General features: G+C 35.2%; 1 protein-coding gene across 1 annotated transcript in view; it reads right to left on the bottom strand.

Moving 5' to 3' along the window:
- Arf4 (ADP-ribosylation factor 2) overlaps positions 1 to 15,752 on the bottom strand; it is a 33,625-nt gene extending 17,873 nt beyond the window's left edge. Inside the window, exons 1-2 of the mRNA XM_081762300.1 lie at positions 15,515 to 15,752; positions 1,141 to 1,221 (exon numbers count right to left, since the gene is read on the bottom strand). Coding sequence (XP_081618426.1) covers positions 1,141 to 1,221; positions 15,515 to 15,581 — 148 coding nt within the window. The 5' untranslated portion in view covers positions 15,582 to 15,752. The remainder of the gene's footprint in view (positions 1 to 1,140; positions 1,222 to 15,514) is intronic.
- Positions 15,753 to 17,097: the final 1,345 nt, after the last annotated feature.

The raw sequence follows: 17,097 nt of genomic DNA, 5'->3' as shown, positions 1-17,097 counted from the left end.
TGTATACATACGATTTATTGCCACTAAATCTATCATGCACGTTTTCTAACAAGCTGGAAGACAGAGATCTGGAAAACATTTAAGAAACTGTATTTCTTGTTCTACGGTTGAAAAAAATCACGATTTAAAAAAAGGTTTTGTTGATGATTTAAAGCGATTTTTTTATTTAAATCACTTGTACTTGATTAAAACACAACGAATAAATTTAAATGATTTTTTTTTTTTTTTTTAATTGATAAACTACGGGGATTTCAGATTTCTTTGTTAAGTGATGTTAGATAGGAATTTCCAGATATTTATGTTCTCTTCTGTAAGGTGTTTCTCATACGTGACAGTTACTCAGCAGCAGTACAATATTGTTCATCCAACATTTAAGAGCGGGCGGGCGCGGTCACCATGATCTTACGAATTCAGTATTTCCTGTTTTAAAATTATTCAAGTTAAACTTCCATATCAGCATGAATTATATATGAATATAAATATCCGATTTCAAGTTATCAGCAATCAAATGGCAAAGGAAATAGCACAAGATGTAAGCTATTTTAACAATTAGCTGTTTCCAATCAACAATAACTTCTTTCTAATAGTGTTCATTTTTCCTTCTATTTATTACCAACTAGCTGGAATACTCGTTCTTAGCAGGGTAAGAATAGGTTTATGGCAAATACTTGAACTCCCTTTCCCACTCCCTTGGAATGCATATTTAAATTGAAATGATAAAAACCCAGCTCGATCAAAATTTTCAAAAATTAATTTCAAATGGTGCAGTCGTTTCTGTTTGCGAAAAAAATTAAAACAAAAAACAAAACAAAACAAATCAAAACAAAAAAAAAAAAAAAAAAATGCTTGCACTTTCATTATTGAGATACTACTATCACATGATATAGATCATAGATTAAGATATTAATTTCAGAGTGACATTCGATTACTATCCAAGAATGGTCAGAAATACTGAATTTTATATTTGTTCTAAGCAAAATAAATTTGATTTAAATCATTATTTAAAGATCATTCGATTTAAATCGACCAACCGTAACATAAACTTTAAGATTTCCATTATTAAAATTTCACAGTGTACGACATAAGATCCTAAATATCTTACCCATCACATACACTGCTATACGTAAGCAGATAACTTACCGATAGTTGGTATGGTTGTAACGATTTCACCCAATTTTAGTTTGTATAATATAGTTGTCTTACCAGCTGCATCTAAGCCAACTGAAAAAAAAAGAAAAACACACATTACATAACAGCCAAAAACAAAACGTTACATACTATCATAAATATTGGTACTTTCTGAAATATACTGTTTCCAAGTCTAGTCGCTTAGTACCATTCGTTTTCAATCTCCAACTCTCACCCGATAGCGAGTATAAAGCGTGTTTAAGAAAGAATACCTTCCGATCTGGTATTTCTGACGACTTTTGGCCACCGTCTGCTACTTTCATCATATTTAGAGTGAAAGAAATAAGAGCACCGTAGAACATTTACCACTTTTCGTTGTAGTTCTCTGACATGTGACATGACAATTTTTTTGTGGCTTTGGATATATTCCACATGTATTAATAAAAAACACGCTTACCAAAGCACTAAGCATTTTAAAACACTTGTGTAACACTTTCGGCAATGTACCATCGCTTTCACCTTCATCTGACACATTACAATCACGTGTGTGATGAAGGCGATGGTACACTGCCGAAACTATTGTAAGTATTTCAATATACTTAGTGCTGTGGTTGGGATATGTTTTATTAATACCAAAATTGTCTTCCAAGCTCTGCTAAAAATATATTACAAAACGAGAATTTTTATCCACATTTAAAAAGAAAAAGAAAACGTTAAGCATGAAAGCATTCTGTTAATGAACTCATTTCTTAAAGGTATCTACGAGGAGGTACAGTCCAATTACCTCGAAATTACATATCTCCTGTATTTGTTCTTTTGGGAAGTACTTCCAAAGTAGACTGGTTTGAGTATGATTTTCGGTACGTTACAGAGATTTTAGATGCGTTACGTTTTTACATTCAAGATAACCGTACTCGGTTTGTCCATTCGTTCCAAAGTTTTTGGCAAAATAACACGTAAAGGAAGGATTGCACTTTTGATGAAGACTGTAAAAGGTTATAGAATTAAGTTCATTATCAACGTTAATTTCTAAACGTCCCTTTACGGCATCATTTGTGTGTATTGATGTAATATATGTGTTGAAGTACCCGACGTTTACCCATTTTTACTCACATACACGCACCTATTATATATAATATTTTAAAGCCTCGTGTGATTAGCCATGAGGCACTTACTATTAAAACATTTGCTTGACGTCTTTTTTTTTTTTTTTTTTTTTTTTAAAGCTTAAAACACTCTGCAACAAATAAATATACGGGAAACAAAACGCATAAGTTTCAGACAAGATACAAGAGACCAATGAAGTGAACTATTAAGCTATTACATTTTTTTTTTTTTTTTATACAAACATGACTAAGTAAAAACCAAAAAAGAAAGAATAAATCAACTATTTGACAGGTTTATCATTGATTTATTGATTTATCAATGAACTGTTAATTTTGAATAAACAGATAAATGTTTCCATTCATTAGTGATAACTGACTGATTGATAATTTGCTGACAGCCTGATTAGTATGTTGACTATAGAAAATGGGCCACTTTATGTCAGAAACAACATAGAAGGGAGCCGAAAACAACCTATTTGGCATTTCGGAAATTAATTCTACAAAAATCAAAGCTTAATACTAAAATCTGTGTGTAATATAATAAAGCTTACTACATATATATATTGTCAGACGTTGCCTACCGTTCAAAAATAAGTTTGAAATTACAATGGCATACTTCGCTGACGTACTTCTTAACACTAAACAGCAGGCACGACGCCACGTTCGAGACAGACGCCTATACATCGAGACGAGACCAATATTCTATATATATATATATATATATATATATATATATATATATATATATCTAGAGTTCCTATATACAAGACGAAGTCCACTCGCGGTCTAATGTTGAAAAATTACTGAAATCAGCTTTACCTAAATTTCGTTTCGTCCGTAAGTTATATGACGGGAGAAAAGGAGGCAAAATATCATCTTCTGACTACTTTAATCAGCACACAATTTTCAGTTAAAATTCAATATATTTTATTCTATCTAGTCTTTTCAATTATTCAAAGGTGCATGTTGTTCATCATATACCGAAACTTAATTTTGTAAAGCAGAACCTTCCCAACACACTATTTCAATCAACAATTCAGGAAGTTACCTTATATCGGGTTCCGATGTATTAACAGATAATTCTCCCGAGTAATACGTTTAGAAATTTTCTGTCGGACCGACTTTTCTTTGAAAACTGAGGGTAAAATCTTCAAATTGGAAGTAAGTAGAGCATAAATTCTAGAACAGAATAGAGAAGGAGCATGACAAGAGAAAAGTCAGATTAAACAAAGCAATGTGTTTGAGCTCCAAATTACAGAAATTTCTCTTATGAAGATATAAATTAGTACCCTAAATTTTCATGATTTCGGCAACGGGAGAAGATGATGTCAACACCATTTTTCTTCGGACGTTTTAACCCTTCAGCTTTCTATTTCCCAGAGACTAGATGAATCTCTGAGCCCTATTTGGACCAGGGTAAAATACCAATACGCCAGAGACCTTTCCTTTGTTAATAAGGTATGTTTACTCCAACATTCATATTAAGTTTCGCAAAACTGAACATTTTAACGGAACGTGCCTAGAACAATTATTTCCAACTAGATGCTCTGACGTCACGAATTCCTGCTCTAGTTTTCAGAAACCGCATAAGGAGAAAAAAGAGCACAGACAGGAAACCTGGTATTGAAAGAAACAGTGATGACAGGTTATCATCATCGATGGCATAGTCTTGGTTTTGCAGATAGATTTCTTGGAATTTATTTGCGGACTCATTTTGTGGTTCAGAAAATTGTGCTATTAGGCTTCTTCGTCCACTACATGGTGGTGAAACAGATATATACTCCGAAATCCGGTGTTAACAACAAATTCGAACTGGGCGATAGTTTTTTTTTTTTTTTTTTTTTTTTGCCAGAATAAGGGATAAATAAAAGAAAATGTCTGTCACTTGAGTATGGAACGGAATGTCTTAAATGTTTTGAGCAAGAAAAAATACTTCGAAAATGCCGAATGCTTCGTGTTGCTTTGTTATTTGACACTTTCAACAGAAAATCTTTCTTCTTCAATTGAGAAGGATATGCAGGCAGGTTGGTCAGTGTGTTTGTTCATTTTCCCTTTCTCTATATAGAAAGAAAGTCAGAAACAAGAAACACATTTTTGAGAGTTTTTTTTTTTTTTTTTTTTTTTTAATAAATGTTATAAACTTGGATGCATCTATTGGAAAAAGCATGAGATTTTAATCTATATAAACGATTCTTCAATTCTAGTCAAGTAACAGTATCTGATATGTATGATGAACTAACTTTCTCATTTACATAACAGGTAAGGCGACAAGGGATCAACAAATCTACAAATAGTGTACTTTAACTGTATCCTGTTCTACACAATTATTTTTGTAAAATTACACTATGCACGGGCCGTTCTAATTAATTATCTTTCACAGATTTTCCTTCATGACATCAGAAAAAACACTGGTATACAGCACATTAACAATTCATTAAATCTTCCTCTTTCTCTTCGCTACTCTATAAAGATAGGGATGATGCACAGTATTGTGTACAGGCCACGATTGTTCGAAAAGTAGTCTGAAAATGAAAGAGAGAAACGAAGAGAACTCCGTCCTAGGCCTCGTGTGAATGTTGGCAAAAAGCAGGGAAGAGAAGAATAACGAATGTTGATAGGGCTCTGAAGAAATTGTATTATGATGAATGCGATAGATGGTATGACAGAAGGAAGAAGAAAAAGAGAAATAACTGATATATACATTTTATTTTTAATGCTAAAAGATCAGCAGATCATGGCACATGAAAGCTTCACACTTTGTAAGAGTTGACTTCTATTAGTAACAGCCAGAAGCTCACACAAGACATTCGTTCCCAAACCTAAAAATTTCGTACCTACTTTTAATAATACACTTATGTTTTGTTTACACCAGGGGCGAACTTACAGAAGGGGGGCACTCAGTTTGGATCCCCTAAAATATTTCGATTTCGGACCACCCAACAAAAATTTCTGGGTGCACATCTTGTACAATACTTATTATTATTATATGATATAAATTGTTTTTCTAGGAAAAATTCAGAACGGATTGTTTAGGGTTAGTTGTTTCTGCACAATTCTCTGTAAAATGACTATGTCCATATTTCATAAATATATACGGTATTTTAACAGCACTACACTGTGGAGTAAGTATTTCTCTCGAGGGTGAGCTTATATATATATATATATAATGAAGCAGGTGATTTGTTCATATTTTACAAATAAATGTTCCATAACCTGATAACCTGGCATACATAGACAACGTTGATCTGTATATCTACGAAAAAATCTAGAAATTTCCCCCTCAGCCCATAAGGCGGGATTTTCAACAACACTGGGACAAGTTACAGTTTATTTTAGTGAGGAGGTTACATACCGAGTATAATCCTACCTTGAAAGGCTTCTGAGAGACTGAACTTTTGGCCATAAATTTTGATTCTCCTGTACCCCTTAGGACACGCATTTTAGTCAAAATGACATGATAAAAACTCAGTTCAATATAGACCACCTTTTCTTACCCCGTTGTAATGTAATAGACAACGCCCACTTCACTTTTATAATGGAAATAAATTATACCAGATTACAATGTATAGTATTATAGAATTTCCAAGAAAGACCAAGAAAAAAAATACATTAATCCCGTTTAACCGAATTTCATGCAACTGATGGTGCTTCGGTTGAACGAAACTTCGGTTAAACCGGAATAAAAGTTATTTGTTTTTAAATATATATACACATATTACTGTATATTTGTATACAAAGGTAACCTGGTAGGTGTCTCTTACCTTTACAGTACAGTACAAAATCTTTGAAATGAAATTTTGAGTTTTACGTCCCACGGTTATGCCGGTTAGGCTAAAGGAGACGGTGATGATGAGAGATGAGTGAAAATGGTGGAATGAAGAAAGTGGGAGGAAACGGGAAAACCCCGAGAAAACCCACCAGCACGGTGTTTGTCCAGCACAAAGTTCACTTGGCGAGGGCTGAGATCGAGCCCGGGACCCTAAGCACCAGAGGTGAACGCTCTACCACTGAGCCACCGCGCCCCCCAACAGTACAGTACAGTACATCGGTTAAAATGGAACTGTGATGGAGGAGTGAATACTGCCAATGCATCAAAACAATGAACTTACTCTTTGATAAGTTATTGTTAGTCGAAAACAAATACTGTAGTCATTGTTGGCGTTTTAAAATAAAAACAGCGCACGAATAAAGATGTTTTAGCGATTTGGTTAAGCGGGACTATTAATCACTATTCTTTTATAAGCTATTGAAACAAAGTTGAAACAAACAAAATGAAAAAAAAAGAAGGAGAAAGGAATGACTCTTCCTAATATTTTAAAGAAATGTACATTTTGTATTTTAAATATATATATATATATGGGAATAGGTTATGACGTTTGCGTGAAATTAAAGTTAATATGTTAATTATTTGCATAATTTCTTGTTGTGGATAGAACTAAGCAATAAAAATATAAGGAAGACACTGAAATATTAAAATATTGGATTGATATAGTCCAGAAGGTATAACGTCATTGGCTTCCCGCGCTTGTACCTGCTCGTTACTGGGGGTGTGGTAAGAAGGTAGCCAATCACCACAAACCCTCTAATGAGCTCAGCGAGGCACGAGTAACCAAGCTGGCAACTTCCCATGAACGTCACTACAACTTTTCGCGGGAAGCCAACGACGTTATACCTTCCATACTATAGCGTACGTTAAAATATCATTTCTATTTCTACTTTTATTTACTTGCATCAACATGAACAGGAGCATCCGTTGTTCATTGTCGAGAGGGAGAAGGAAGAGGAAAAAGGGAAGCAGCCTCTTAAATCCCATGTGCAGTCATCCCTCACAGTTAAAAGGGGAACAAAAATATGGCAACGTCTTTGGACGCACATTAAGTTGCAAAATCGCCAGTAAGAGGAAACGACCGTTTGGTCAGTTCCCAAGAATACACATTGTGGCCATCATAATATTACTGCCACTAAACACTAATCATACACTGCTAACACCTGTTATTCCATTTCCCTCCTTCGCTGTATTTGTTCTGTCGTTACTTTGCTCGCAAAAAGTGTGTTTCTACATCATATATTGAGCACTTAGAAATGATTGGTCTTGACAATTTGCATATTCTAAGCTATATAACCAAAGTAATTGGTTAGCATATTTCTCTGGACCCAATAATTAAAGCTACATATCAATGTGTATATATAGTCCAAAATTCAAAGTAAATAATTTTGGTATAGGAAATAAGGCAAAGGAATATTATTTAGCCTCATTAATATACCTTGCAGAGTATTCAAAAAATCCAAGAAAGAAAAAAAAAATGAAAAAAAAAAAAAGCTGTTGGAACGAAAAAGAATACCAACAAATAGCTATCCACGGGTACTTAGCAGCGCATAATTATTCTGCTGAACATTACCCATGAAATTTATACAGAAATATTGTGAGATTTATTGGAACAATTTTCAACACGTATACTTACATTGGTCAATTACAATGTAAACTAATTAACATGCTTAATTTCTCAATACGTAACACTGAGAAGTTTGGATGTTTCGAATTATTGCACAACACAAACTGCAATAGTACCTCACTATACAGTGTATTGAACACTTATAAGTATTGCACAACAACAGTTCAGCTTTGTGTCAACAACAGTGGCGTATTTAGGATTTTGTTTCGGAAGGGGAAGGGGGGCTATATTCAGCACGTGAATAAGCAGTTATATTTTTCATCTTGAGTGTCGACAAATTTTAATGAAGTTGTGCATATAACATTTATTTCGGGGGGCTTTAGCCCGATAGCCACCCCCTAAATACACCATTGGTTAACAATGAATGTAAACTGAATCACTAAGGACAGGAAAAAAGATAAAAAGATCGCGAGTCAGTATCTGTGCTGGTCAGAGTTGTGAAAAATCCAGCCCATTGGGTTTTATTGCGCAAAATTAAGCTTTATTAAAAATGTGTACGAACATTTCAAGCTATATTGCTGCTTAAAATACCACTAACACGTTCGCTACGTTACAAATCACCGATGGCTCGTGCGATACTTCATTTCTGTGCGGTGCCGTTTTATGCATTGTATTACCTCTGTGTGTTTTAGTTTCTACAGATTTTTAACATTACTAGCATCCACGTGCTACACGAGTCGCCGGTGATGCGTCCTGCTTTAGTGTCATGTAACTTCAGATTCTGTGAACAGCTGGCTGAAATGTGAATTTGAAATACCGTGTCGTCATCTGTGGAGATAAGGTCAAAGTAAGATCTGTGCACGAGTCACTGCTGACTCGTAACGCACCAACGGACAAACCTTCAACGAGACACACGGTGACTCGTATAGTACTGAGACCCAAACTCAGTTTTACACTGCCGCAGCGAACGTGTTAAGTTAAATGGTTCTATTGTAAACACTTTGAGTGAAACTATTGAATTTCCTTGTCACATAAAGTAAATCTGTACAGACTCACCAGAATTTCGTTGGACACACCTTGTACCCACTTATATTTCGACTACCCCCTTACACGTAAGGTATACAATATAGTTGGTTTTGGTCCATTTTGACTATGGCGCCCCAACGTAAACTCTTAGAGAAAATATATGTTATTCTCGGGTTAAAGAGACATCTACAAAACATTCGTTTCATAATTTTACTCGAAGACCTTCATAGATAAGGACGGGCCCAAAATATTGATGCGAGTTTTTTTTTATTTTCTTTTTGAGGAAAATAATGGTGGTGGTGGTGGGGGGAGGAAAGCTATTAACTTTTCAGAAGGTACCCTCGCCTACATTTATATATACATCCAAATATGTACTAAACAAATCAATCAAACCAATCTTGAGATAACATTAAAAAACATTTTTGAGAATTTGAGTCATTACTCACGAACCAGAAGTTGAGATCAGAAACTTGAAGGATTAATATATCTCGAAGGTACCTACATACCCTCAATTGTTGTTCTGGGGCCATTTCATTATAGTCATCCACCCAGCCTGAACATTATAGTCATCCATTTCATTATAGCCCTTTTACTATTCATCCCAAATTTTCCTTTTTTCGTACATTATGAACATGCATGGTACAATTTGAAAGCTCGTTTCATTCCGATGAGAATGACACATTAACCATAGTACTTGGATAAATAGTATAGTATTTGGAATCTTTTATTTTGTACATCCTACTCTTTTCTTTTTTATATATGAATTTGGTACTGTCAAACAAAACTGAGCAATATTTTCCAATCTTAACTATTCTAGATATTGCAATGAAACTTCGCACACACATTAGATATAGACCGTAATATTTTTTTTAAAGATTTATTATATTAGCGTACCTGTAGCAGAGGCCACTCTAGGGGTGCATCAAATTTCAAAACAGGGATTTTTGTGGGAAATTCCCCTATTTTACTACAATTTTCCCCTCTCGTACATCATGAACACATGCGCATGATACCATTTGAAAGCTTGTTTTATTCTGAAGAGAATAACGTATCAGCAATGATGGATGAATAGTACTGAAGCTGTAGCTACTTAACTGCAAATAACATTTTGACTTTCATGATTGAAGAGAACACGGTTGAAAGAACTAGTTGTCTCATTAAGATTATCATTTCAATTCAAGTTGGGCTGGGGAAAATTCCAACAACCCTGTTGCTGAAACAGGAAATATGTTCATAGCACTTGGATAAAACTCAGGTGTTAATGTTGATATCGATATCATCAAAAGTGATGTATACTCGACATTTTCACAAGATACTTTGCTGGACGATTTTTGCACTAATTATTCACACACTTCATTTACCATGCACACCATCTTAGTTATACTTACTTTCTCCACGCATGATTTGTTCATTTGAAGAATTCTATTACTCACACTAACTAACTACAGAAAATTTATCAGGAACTAATTTGCTGGTGAAATGATAGCCACAGAAGTAAGAAGCGACAAGTCAATAGCAAGATTTATTCTCATTACAAAGAAAGATTGTGTTGGTAGAGTAAGCATACCAAATTCACTATTTATGCTGCACTCAACACCAATATAAGTAAATTGCCATTCAGATCCTTATTTTAATACATATGTATACATACATACGACAGGCAAGGACCTGCAACAGCTTTAACACATAAATGCCGCGGCCACAACTCATTCAAATACTGGCCTGCTAGCATGTGTTTATAATAAGGTACGTAAACTATCCATGCAACGAACAAACTAACTGCCTAAGGTACGCACTTTCAATATATCGTGTAACCGACATTCAATCAAATGTTTCCTATAGATCTACAGGTTTCTTTCCGAATAACTACTAACAGATACCAGACACACTACTATGTCCCCCCCCCCCCCCAAAGTTATCTTCAACACATGAAATGTCCATTTGCTTTCCTTTAAAGCACAACACTATGCAACTGTCATTCTTGATCGACACACAATGTATAAAAGCATCAAACACGAACCACTTCAACGAAACACAAAATGACTTATCATAGTATATCCACTATACCTCTTTTTCAGTAGGATTTCTCAACCATCACCATCTGTAAACAATTACAAGACATCTGAATCTTTATTATCCTGTTGATAACTGGCGAGTGATAATTGATATCTGACAAGCACTTCTTATAACAATCGTTATAAACTACATATTAGCGATTACCATTGTAAAATATGCCAATTATTTTTATATAGTTTCTGAGACAGGCCCGGATCGCTTTTCGAAATGAGTTGCGATATCATATCAACAGTTTTTCCCCTGGCGCAGTTTCGATTTTGGGAACAGATGGAAATCATACGAAGGGAAATCGTGTAAATAAGGAAGATGATCCTAATTCAACACTATCTTTGTGAAAAATCTTCACCACGAACTCATCATTGAGAGTCAGCTCAAAACTTTCACACAAGTACAGTACAGAGAATATACTGTCACTTTTCGGATGACAACACACGATAATACATAGCTAGCTTTCTTAGAAATTGTGAATATTCTGTCAGTCACACATATTCGAGGTTTGTTTCTACTGGTTATCATAAATTGATGTAAAACTGGGCCTGAATGGAAATAAAATTCTCTAGATTTTGAGCTGTACCTACATGTACAATAACTAGACCATCTAGTTCAACAGTTTGAGGAATTCAATCATATTCATTAAACAATATTTACTCCAAAATTACCTACAAGTGAACGTTTCGGTAACGGGATGTAGTTCCACAATTAACGTTACTTTTCTGAAAAGATACGCGTTGAAGAAGGCAGGGACGTACGCAGGGGGTGGGTCCTGGGGGTCCGGACCTCCCCCGAAATTCCAACTTTTGTGTAAATTTAGCCTAATTTTAGGGACAAGTTTAGGAATTTCAATATAAAATACCCTGATATTGAGTTTGGACCCCTCCCGAAATAAATTCCTGCGTACTCTACTGGAAGAAGGGAAGAACTTATTTCCGAAATGTTTACTTTTATATAATTTTGGGTGCTTTGGGATAAGCCTTTAATGAATATTGAATATGCATCCTGTTAAATCAAGTAGCTAATTCAATCACGTATTAAAAGAATAGGATGATTGAAACGTGTTATCAATTCATCTTTTTTTTTTCTTTTTTTTTTTTTTCTCCCACAAAATTGAAACATATTTCCGCTACCGTTGAAGATTCTGCCATTATTAAGTACAAAATACAGATTCAGTAATCTTACAGTAACTAAACTTGAATACAGACAGCAAATGTTTTGTCGTGCCTTTTCCTCATTACAGTGAAAAACTGAAACAACGAAGAAAAGATCTATTTAAGGCCTCAACATTCTTAATTTCAATCTCATGCTCCTTTAAGGAGAAGCTACTTCAGATAAATGATCACAATCTTAGTTGGTTGAATCGAGGTTTAGTGTCCCTTTCAGCACGCAAGTTATATGAGACGTGCACCTACAGGTTAGCCTAAGATTCGAACCATATGAGCTCCCGACGGGAATCGAATTCTGCCCCGAAGAGGCGTACGCTAATCATACAGGCACGAGGAAGCTCTCCACAATCTCAGTTATTCAACGATACATACATAATAGATAACACATTCACTAGGATAATAAGAAACCACGCTGTAGGAACTGTGATTTCCATTTTTGAAAAAGGTTCAAACGAAGAATCACATAAATCACTGTAAAAGCTACCGTATACTGTAAACAGCATTTCATACTATATTTTGTATCGAAAGAATAGCAAGTATTAAATACAAGAACAGCAATGACTCAGAGAAAGAAAACTAATACTATCGAAAGCCAACTAGATTCTAATCAGTTTCTATATGGACATAGTCTTATGAGTGTACGTTCGCTAGTTGTAACTCCTAGCTCTTCATTCATTCTTACGCTCATCGCAAATAGAATTCACAACAGAAAATAAAAGTTCAGTTCGGTATATTGCTACAACATATACAATACAGTGGTGGATTTATGAAATTCTATCGGTAGAAATACGAGTTCCAAACACCTTCGGGCAAAAGTGCACTTTAAGCAGAACATTCATAAGCCTAGGAACCTATTACGAAACGAATCGAACCGTCCTATTACGTACAAATAACAGTGATTCTATTCCTTCTCCAATGCCACATCCTGTGACAAAATCACTTGTTTTGCTCAAAGTGCACTCTTACCCACCTTCGTGGTAATATATTAGCAATATTTAAATTATGAAATAAACTTAAGTGACAATAGTAATGTGGTAATGATACGAAAGGACAGGCTAATTTTAACCGGCTGATTATGACTAAGTTTGTAGGATAAACTCAATTCGGCGTCAATTGAGCTCCACACAACCTGGGAGCTCCCTCGTGGCTAAGCGGTTAGCGTACGCGCCTTTGGCGTGGGAGACCCGGGTTCGATTCCCGGCGGGAGCTCATGTGGTTCGGATTCCACGTTAATCAGTAGGTCCACGTCTCATATAGCCTCGCTGCTGAAAGGGACGATAAACTAAAAATCAACTCAACTCCACACAACCTGGCAACTGTGACTGATACCATATTCTTATAACGTAGGAAATTAAAGATCAAATGCTAGTGATAATATGGGATGACAACGTTATTACTATGCTCTAGTTTGGCTGAAATACAGTGATGCAGTTCTTTCTCTTCATACTGTCAGAGCTCAACCCTGGTAGCTGTAACGCATATCGTCGGCGGCAATTCAAAACCTGCTATGTGCATTTTGCAGGAGAAGCGAAAAACAGTATCCTGGTTAGCTTTTTGGCTTTATAAAAGTGATGTTATAAGTAATATTTGATGCTGCACGTAACTTGATACCTTTTCAAGTAACTTGAGAAGGTACCAGTTACGTGCAGCATCAAATATTACTTATAACATCACTTTTATAAAGCCAAAAAGCTAACCAGGATACTGTTTTTCGCTTCTCCTGCAAAATGCACATAGCAGGTTTTGAATTGCCGCCGACGATATGTTATGGTCTGACATACCGCGCAATATTCTGCTCTATTATTAGGACTAAGTGCAGGGTAAAACAATAAAATAAACAAATTCTCAAAGTCGGCTCCCAGGAAACAGGAAAATAACACACAATGCAAAAGAAATCCAGGTGCTGCAAACCGGAAAATTTATGTGAAAATTATTAATATGCAAAGTTTAAAAAATGATAACTTACTTTAACCCAAATTAGCCCTTTAGGCTAGAGACGAACGATGGCAGGGTTCTCGAACATTGGGCTACATCCTCATTGAGTTGTAATAAAGTAATGAACCTGGATATTAACCCGACGCCTTCATTCGCTCGGCATTATTATGTGAATTCGATTACTGAGCTTCAATAAAGAAAGGAACCAACCTCGCTTTTAACCCACCTATGTATGCGAACCAGCATTCTACAACATTCCCACAGATGATTAATAAACGTGAAAATTATTGTATTTTTTTTGGCTCCCAGCGGGAATTGACTCAGAACTACGTGCACAAAGGTTGCACGCGCTAGCCACTACACCAGCAAGGGGAAACTTTGCAAAGAAGAGTTACATTTAATAAACTAGTTTGTGTAGTTACTACATGTAAGTGAAATGTTAACGCAGAAACATTGAAAGCTGTGTATCATCAGAACGCAATCACAAGTAAGGGGAAAATGCACTAAGTATACGCAACTATCACATGACACACTCCAGCCACCATAATTCCTGGTAGGTTACATAAAAAAAGATCCCCTTATACAAGGATATCTTGCGAATGTGATCATTAGACACAGGGATAATCGTCGTTATGTCATTTAGTATCATTCTATTTTTGCACCCATATTATAAATTTGTACACACTTTGTAAGCAGACACCAACAAAATAAACAAATCTAGCTGCATTTGTAGGCCATTTGGATTACAGGTAAGAAAAGTGTGTTTAATCATTATTGCCTGATAGCATCCGTATTCCTAACCAACACACCATGGCAGAATTCTTAAAATGTCAACAAAAGTATACAAATTATGATATATATTTTCGTTCAGTCTACCATTAACTATCAGAAATTGAAATCCACATTCGCAAGTCTCAAATAAGTGCAGTAATCAGTATTCTCAGTAAATGTCATTACATCTACTTGTTGAATTAACAGTTAACTCAGTACATGATTTCTGTGTAATTTGTCATTGTATGTGATAGTCTTTCAATTCAAACGTGCTTTCTTATTGTTCTGTTGAATTGTAGCACTGCTTCTCTTTACAATTTAAAAATTTTCAGCACAGCTACAGCTCAATGCCAAATCTGAATCTAATACTTTTCCACCGGAAAAGAACCCTGATCTACCAGCACTTGTCACTGATACCCCTTTGACTCTGGGTTAAGTTTCGAAGACAATGAATCTTATACTAAATCCGAGGAAAAGCAAAAGTACAAATGTTGAATCTTGCCTAACCTAACCAGACATTTGTAAGATGCAACCCAGTTTGTTCTTGAGAAACAAAAATTGCATGTGCAACATCATGCAAGAATCTGAGCGTTCTGTCATGTGTTTAACCCTCTGAACAGTGCATCCATTGTAATGTAAACATTTACTAACCAGAAACACAAGCTCTGAACAACGTAACTGTGACCCAAAGCAGTACAGAAATAGGAAAAGAATGATTTTTCGATTTGGATGGTTTGTTTACCTTCCACGATTCAGCTCGCATTTATAATGCCAAACATACAAAATTATTTTGTAAGTGGCAAGTAATTTATCTACCTATAATTACATTTTTATATTTTATTTTATTCCATATTTTGACTGAAATTCGATACTATTATACATAATATTACCGTGTTCACACCGCTTAACGTAAACTTACCCATCAGAATTCGCATTTGTTTCTTGCCAAATAGGCGAGTTAAAACGCTGGAAATCGTTAACCCCATGGCTTGTCCCCTTAACCTTCCTTATATTTTCTCACTTACTTCCCTTCTGCGTAAGAAATGTTCTATTTACAGAGAAAATAACTTTTCAACACTTATGCCACGTCAAATTGCCCGACGATCTCACTCCATCCATTTAATGACGTCATGCAGTTCCACCTATCTTAGAACGATGGGAAAGAAACAACTGACTGGCAGCACGCGATCAGCAGAGAATAATTCATAGATTTTCCTAACGTAAGTATAGGAACACAGCTTATCAAATTAAATACTATCGAATGAAAAAAAAAAATCATTACACTAACACAAATCAGCACTGCTCATTCCAACCTACTCGTCTAACTTAATAAATCATAACAAATTTAATGAATTGTTAAATTTATCTTTCTAACTTCTAAGAGTTAGGCTATTCGAGAACGCGTTTCTGATGCGTTATCCCCCGCAGCACGGGCGTCTCTGCCAGGTAGCGAGGGGGACGCGTCCTTCCCAAAATTTTGAAGTACGAAATATTCAATATTTTATTCTAATTTAATGTATTTACTAACGACAAGAATAACATTTAAATAATAATAATTGTATTTATTTGGAATGTAATATTCAGGCTGTGAAACAATTATAACAGAGTTCTTGATATGTCTCAGGGAGTCCGTGAAGACAAGATGAATGGTGACAAATTGAATCGAAGATAATACACAGGTTGGGCTAGATTACAGTGTTGGTTGAGTATTATTAGTATTATATAACAGAGTAGTAATTTATTGTGTATGATACGATCAAATTTCTGTAAAATAAAGTATACGAAAATTTATATTTAAGTCCATAATTCTTGGAAGGAGTTTCAAAGCTCCAATCATAGTCTCAGAGGGGACCGTGAGTAAAAGAAGATTAAGAACCGTTGGATTATAACATTATGTTAATGTAGGCCAAATATTTCTATCTTCCTTCATTAGTCGAGCAATAGTCCTTCAGGGTAATGTTTGGAAACTCATGAATGCAATGCAATGAGCTCATGAGTTAGGTGTCTTGTTTTCTCAATCAGTTATAGCAAGAGGAAATTTTGTTGCTATACTTGAATCTAATCTGAAGGACCAATAGGCAATGTCAGTCTCAGTGACTAGAATAAAACCTGCTTACAGATGGTTATACAGAGGTGACAAGATTCGAGAAATTCTAGATAAATATAAGGTTATATTAGAAACTCTGCATGGTATTTCTGAAACCGAAAAAGACCTTTCAAGAGCTCTAGTTCTTCTATCCCATTTTGAAACTGCCTTAATATTTTTTGCATGAATCATGTATTTACGAATATTACAAAAATGCCTGAATTATCCTCCGCCACCCAATACTCTATGTTGAGGCACATGGAAATAAGATGATATAGTTCTCTGCTCTTTACACTTGCTACTACTTACTACATTTTCGGTATATTGTTTTAATTTGCGAGTTAATTGCAGTCCAGTAGTGTCTTTTTTCTGACAATATGTGTACCCGCGGGCCAAAAATACCAAACTTGTCTTCT

The sequence above is a fragment of the Thermobia domestica genome, chromosome 6, assembly GCF_964235325.1.
Source record: "Thermobia domestica chromosome 6, izTheDome1.hap1.1, whole genome shotgun sequence".
Taxonomy (NCBI): domain Eukaryota; kingdom Metazoa; phylum Arthropoda; class Insecta; order Zygentoma; family Lepismatidae; genus Thermobia; species Thermobia domestica.
Note: the sequence above shows the minus strand (reverse complement) of the source record. Positions and strands in the feature narration are given on the sequence as shown.